This window comes from Notothenia coriiceps, unplaced genomic scaffold (assembly GCF_000735185.1).
Source record: "Notothenia coriiceps isolate Sejong01 unplaced genomic scaffold, NC01 NC01_scaffold00030774, whole genome shotgun sequence".
Taxonomy (NCBI): Eukaryota; Metazoa; Chordata; class Actinopteri; order Perciformes; family Nototheniidae; genus Notothenia; species Notothenia coriiceps.
The window spans coordinates 1-5,785 of record NW_011363475.1 but is presented as its reverse complement, the minus strand read 5'-3'; the positions used below and the strand labels follow the sequence as shown (position 1 = coordinate 5,785).

Here is a 5,785-nt window from a genome sequence, read left to right as displayed (position 1 = left end):
TTTGCGCACCCTCATGAGGATCCTAGCAGCGCGGTTCTGAATGACTAAAAGTTGACTGAAAGGTTTTGTGTCGTAGTCGACTAAAACCAGCTTTTACTACAACTTTCATGGCTCTCTGGATCACATTTAAAAAAAAAAATCACAGAATTGGATTCCTACATCCGAGTTTTTTTCACAACCAATGTGTACAAGAACAACAGGGAACAACATCTTGAACAAACATTTTTCATTTTATTTTATCAAAAAACAACAAAGAATAGTAAAAAGGTTCTTATTGTGAATGAAAAGAAAATGGTTTTCCCAAAAGTTTGGGCTCTTAACAACTCAAATCTCCGCAAAAACGTGCACACCACGGAGCGGACCAACAGTGAAGTGCTTTCAACTGCCCATTCGCTGATCAACTTAAAATGATTCTCAACAGAAAATTACTTTAATCGGACGCATTATTACAGTTATGTTTAGAAACAATTCAAACAAAAACCCCACCAGATGTTCAAGTGTGTGCGTGGTTGTGTGTGTGTAATGTGAAGTGTGTCTGTAATGTGAAGTGTGTGCATGTGTTAGCCGTCCTGCTGCTGTACGAAGGGGTTGGGAATGGACTCCATGCCGTCCTGAGGACAGATGAGCACGACGGAGGTTCCTCTGCAGACCACCAGCCCCAGCTGCCGGGTGTCTTCTGTCAGCTTCAGCTGGTCGTCTGGATCTGCATGTACACACACATTATCATTTAACTTCAGATGTAAGGAATGACTTAAGTACACACGTTAGTTTTGGAAAGTGTACCCTATTTAAGACCGCTAACATGTGATCACCAATTGACACAGTATGCATTCAAAATAAAAGTAACTGAAAAGAATAAAAAGTATACATTTCCTGCACAGTTTGTAACTTACCACGCATGTACTCGATTGTGCCGTCAAGCACCAGGTTCAACAGAGGATCGAATCCTTTCAGAACACCGCTGGCTGAGAGGAAACAGAGTAAAGTTCACATCAGTCAGGATCAATTAAAAGACTTGAGGAGCAGAGGAGTAGAAGTACTTGAGTAAACATAGAAGTACCAGAGTGTAGGAATACTCTGTTAAAAGTAAAAGTCCTGCATTCAAAGTGTTACTCAACTAAAAGTACAAAAGTATCGGCATCAAAATATACTTAAAAGTAGTCATTGTGCAGATTGGTCCATTTCAGAATAATATATATGATATGTTTTATAATGATTGATCATGAAAGTGTTCTCAAAGCTGGTAAAGGTGCAGCTAGTTTGAATGACTTTGTATACTGCAGGGTAGCTTGTGGATTTACTCCAGGTGGAACTAAAGTCTGATTTAACACTTGATTATATTTCACATCATTCATACACATCTGTGAAGTAACTAATACAAATACATGTAGTGGAGTCAAAGTACACCATTTACCTTATGTGGAGTTAAAGTACAAAGTAGCATACAATGGAAATACTCAAGTAAAGTACAAGTATCTCAAAAGTATAAGTACAATACTTGAGATAATGTACTTAGTTACTTTACACCTCTGTTTAAGAGAGAAACAAATCCCAATCATGAAGCTAATGTTTGCACCGGCTGATTCTGTTAGCATTAGCTCTTCATCACCAGTATTAATGCTCTTACCCTCTCGTCCTCCTTGGAACTTAACACGGATCGGCTTGTCGATGTATTTTGACAAGTCGAAGATGCTCTCCTTCTTCTTCTTTTCTTTATCCTGCAAAAGAAACAGATATAATGTGTTTTTAAGTCACATGTTAGCTTTACTCGGTTAGCCAAGTTAGCAAATGCGACAAAAACGCCCCCCAACTGTCGAGTATGTCATCCACATTACAGGTCATGTTCATCATAACCAATTACTGTCTTAATATTCTCATTATAATATGTAAAAACAGAAAGGTGAAGTTAAGTTTGAATGAAAGCTAACAAAACACGAACTCACCGCCATGTTTCTCTTCTTCTTCTACGGTTTTTATTGCGGACGGCACCCAGCTGTAAAGGTGCATTATCGCCACCTGCTGTACTGGAGGGTGGACCAGAATCATGTACCCCCGCCAAAAATATAAAAGTCTCCCTGATCCAATGTATCATATTTCTTAATCTTAGCAGATACGTTTCTTCCTTATTCCGTCGTCCCCCTACTCCTTTTGGTTGATTTAACTTTTTAATGTTATTATTTTTAAAGAAAAATATAATTATTATGTATTCATTTTGGTTTTTTTGAAAATTATTTTTTCCAACATTGTAAGGCTAGCCAGCCCAGCAGCCCCACTGAGACCTTAGCTCGGAGGTTTCTGTTGATTTAAAAAATATATTTTTTATCATGTTTTGGATTTTTTTATTTGTATTTTCTTTTTTTTGTAATTTTTTTATTTAGCATTTCTTTTTATTGTTTAAAATTCAACATTTCTTCACCAATCAAAGCGATGAGCACCTCAGCTCACATCAGTTTCTTAATATTTTGTAAACAAGGGGCAAATTATTGGAATGTATTCATCAATGAATTTGCATTAAGCTATCTAAATTAGATAGATAGATAGCTAGATGGATATATGGATAGAAGGTAAACAAAAGACGTATATCACTGACTAGAGTATCTAAATAATACACAATATAAAGACAATATTGAATGAATTGGAATACTCTACATTTGACAATTTCTAGCATGTGTTTTTCAAACTGACCTCCTTTTCCTGGTTGCATTTTGTCAGCAGTCAGTCAGGGGGAGATCTATTAATACCACCAGTTGGTATGTGTTGTAAATTAGACGAGGCTCTGTGCAGAAGACCCTCGTTGTGGCTCTGACATGGCCGGCACAGCCGAGCCTGAGCGGAAACCTCAGAGCTTTAAATTCACACTCTCTGAACAGATAGACAAACTTAAGGAGGAATCTGCTTTACATGTGACTAACTCTGCACCTGAAGTGATCCCTGATGCAGTTCTGCAGGTAGAAGGAGAGAGTTTCTATGTGAACCGTCAAAGACTCGCCCTCCAGAGTCCTTACTTCAGGGCTCTGTTTTTTGGCGGCGGCCTAGAAAGCAGCAAAAGGAGAATAGAGATTAAATGTGTGAGTGTGAAGCATTTCAGGGTTTTAATGGACTACAGCAAGACTTCCAAACTAGTTTTGGACAGGGAGAATGTTCTGGGGATCCTTGAGACGGCAGACTTTTTACAACTGGAGCGAGCCAGGCTGCTCTGCTGCAAGTTCCTGGAGCGCGAGCTGCACCTCAGTAACTGTCTGGGGATGATGAGCTACGCCTGGAGCCTGGGCTGCACTCAGCTCCACAACGCTGCTCGCAATGTGGCGCTCACACACTTCTCTGCTATCACCTCAGAAGAGGACTTCCTGTCCCTGTCTAAGGAGTCCGTAGCAGACCTTATTGCTTGCGATGACCTTGCCATCCATACAGATGATGCAGCCCTGGAGGCCACCCTACGCTGGGTGTCGTTTGACCCCAAAAGAGAGGAACATTTCCTGGAGCTGATTCAGTTAGTGAGGCCGGAGTCGCTCTCTCTACCGTTCATTACTCAACTTTTAGTGAAAATGACGAGCAACGACCCCAGAGCCAAGCTCATCTGCATGCTGAATGAACACTTCCCAGAGTCCTGGTCCATGGGCAGGTCGATGACGAGGGCCAGGGCCAGAGAGACCCTCTTTGTTCTGGGAGGACCCCACGATACGGAGCAGCAGCCGCTCTATCAGTTCCACCCGCTCAGCGGCCGGTGGCAGAGCTGCCCCCCCCTGCAGAGGAAGAACCTCACACAGTACTCAGTAGCTGCAGTAGGTATGTGAATGATAGTGATGAAGATGAGGGTCCCTGTGAAACTGATGATGGGTGAGGGGCTGAATGTGTATTTCTCTTATATGCTATGTGTACATGTATGTATTTCCATGTTCTGTCTTTGTTCTTACACGAAAGGCCGAATGCCCTGTGCTGTTGGCTCAGTTCCATATAAAGCCTTGTGAGGATATATGCAAATTATCTCTAAATGGCATTAATGTGTCTACTACTAATTTACATTACCACTTACTGATCAACAGAGCAGAGCATGTGATTATTTGATATAGGCTATTGATTCAACAGAAAACATGCTATCTCGTTATATATTCCATATTTTTATTCAATTTTATTTTTACTATATTTTGTATTATTTTAAATATTTTTCTAGTTCTCTATCTGTGTTTTTAATTGTTGTTTTACTTTATGTATATGCACCATGACATCAAGTCAAATTCCTTGTACGTGTCAACCTATCTCGTAATAAACCTGTTTCTGATTCTGATTCTGACATTTGAATGACACATCATCAAAATAAGTAATGACCTATACAAAATCGTACTTATTTGACATTAAACATCATTTTCCTAATACAACACTTCTTAATTTTGTCCTGATTCTCTCACGATGTAGGAGACAATGTGGTGGTGACAGGCGGACACTTCAGGGACGTCCTGTGGTTCTGCGTGGACTGGGTCCGGATGTTTGACTGTGGGAACCAGGTCTGGGTGGAGGGTCCCGTCCTGCAGACGGCCCGGCACAGCCACTGCTCCGCGGGTCTGGACTCTGTGCTGTACGTGCTGGGGGGCAGCATGGACGAGGGGCTGCTGGGGGACGTGGAGAGGCTGGTTCTGGGGTCAGAGGAGTGGGAGGAGGTCAGCCCGATGGTGAGAGCCGTGGAGAGGGCCGCCTCTGTGGCTCTGGACTCCTGCATCTACGTGGCGTGCGGACTGGATGAGAACGGGGAGGTGTACGCGGGGGTTCAGAGGTACAGGGTGAAGGAGGACCAGTGGGACGTGGTCTCATACTCTCCATTTCCACGGTGGGTGAAATGTTTCTCTTTAGTTTTGATTTCTGGCGTTTTCTGGCATCTTAAATGTCTTGAAAGGTATTGAATTAATCTGAAAAATAGGTATTAAAATGATTGAATCCATGTCATAACCAAGGCTTCATCCCTACATACAACTATAACAATAAGTACTTTAGACTCAAAACACAACTGTGCAACTCCTTACCCTAGTCTTGTTATTATTACTCATACTGTTACACACATTTTTGTTTCCGTTATCCTTGTCTTTCGCTTTTCTTGCTGTTGCTGCTCTGACACCTGAATTCCCCTTTAATTGTTTCCTTAAAAAAGTTTGTTTTATCTTATCTTAAAAGTCTCACAAATGCTCACACATGGGAAGTAGGATTTTATAAATTTTATTTTTCTCACAATGCGTTTTAAATCTTAAAAGTATTGAAAATATATAATAATTAACCAAATGGTTTAATGAAAGAACCAAATCTTGCAATAGTTTCATGCAGATCTGGATAGGGGAACCAACAAAACTCATATATTATATACATTTTTGTTATGTTACACACTAGTTCAACCTTTTTACTGCACCAAAACACATATTTTACATTAACACAAACCAATGAGAAAAATCCTCCTTATGCCGATAAGTAATGGATCTGTTTTTATATATACTCCTAAGTTTAAAGGTGGGGTAGGTAAGTTTGAGAAACCGGCTCGAGATACACTTTTTGTTATATTCCATGGAATGCTCTTAACATCCCGATAGCAATGAATATCTGAAGTGCTTTGACAAAAAATCCATACAAAAATTTCATCTGTGGAAGCCGTAGTACTGTAAAAAGCACGACCAATCATCTGAGCCGGCCCGGCTAAAGTAACTGGATGGCCTACCTGCCTGTCAGCCTTCCATCTGTGCACAAACTTATCTCGTGCCCTCATTGGTCATGTGTGCGTTCGTGTGTGTTGGAGGAGGGGCTCTGT

The 5,785-nt window shown here is 40.9% G+C and overlaps 2 protein-coding genes across 2 annotated transcripts; one reads left to right on the top strand and one right to left on the bottom strand.

Annotated features, from left to right (window-relative positions):
• Positions 1–209: 209 nt before the first annotated feature.
• Positions 210–2,030, bottom strand: lsm7 (LSM7 homolog, U6 small nuclear RNA and mRNA degradation associated). Its single transcript, XM_010787597.1, has 4 exons — positions 1,944–2,030; positions 1,628–1,718; positions 894–965; positions 210–703 (listed from the first exon to the last, which is right to left on the bottom strand). Exons 1-4 carry the CDS (start codon positions 1,947–1,949, stop codon positions 561–563), a joined length of 312 nt encoding a protein of 103 aa, XP_010785899.1. The 5' UTR covers positions 1,950–2,030; the 3' UTR covers positions 210–560.
• A 777-nt stretch (positions 2,031–2,807) lies between these two features.
• Positions 2,808–4,822, top strand: LOC104959696 (kelch-like protein 23; the record flags this gene model as incomplete). The annotated part of the gene is made up of 2 exons (XM_010787598.1): positions 2,808–3,786; positions 4,414–4,822. Coding segments are annotated over exons 1-2 (1,388 nt in total), but the record flags the coding sequence as incomplete, so codon positions are not given.
• Positions 4,823–5,785: the final 963 nt, after the last annotated feature.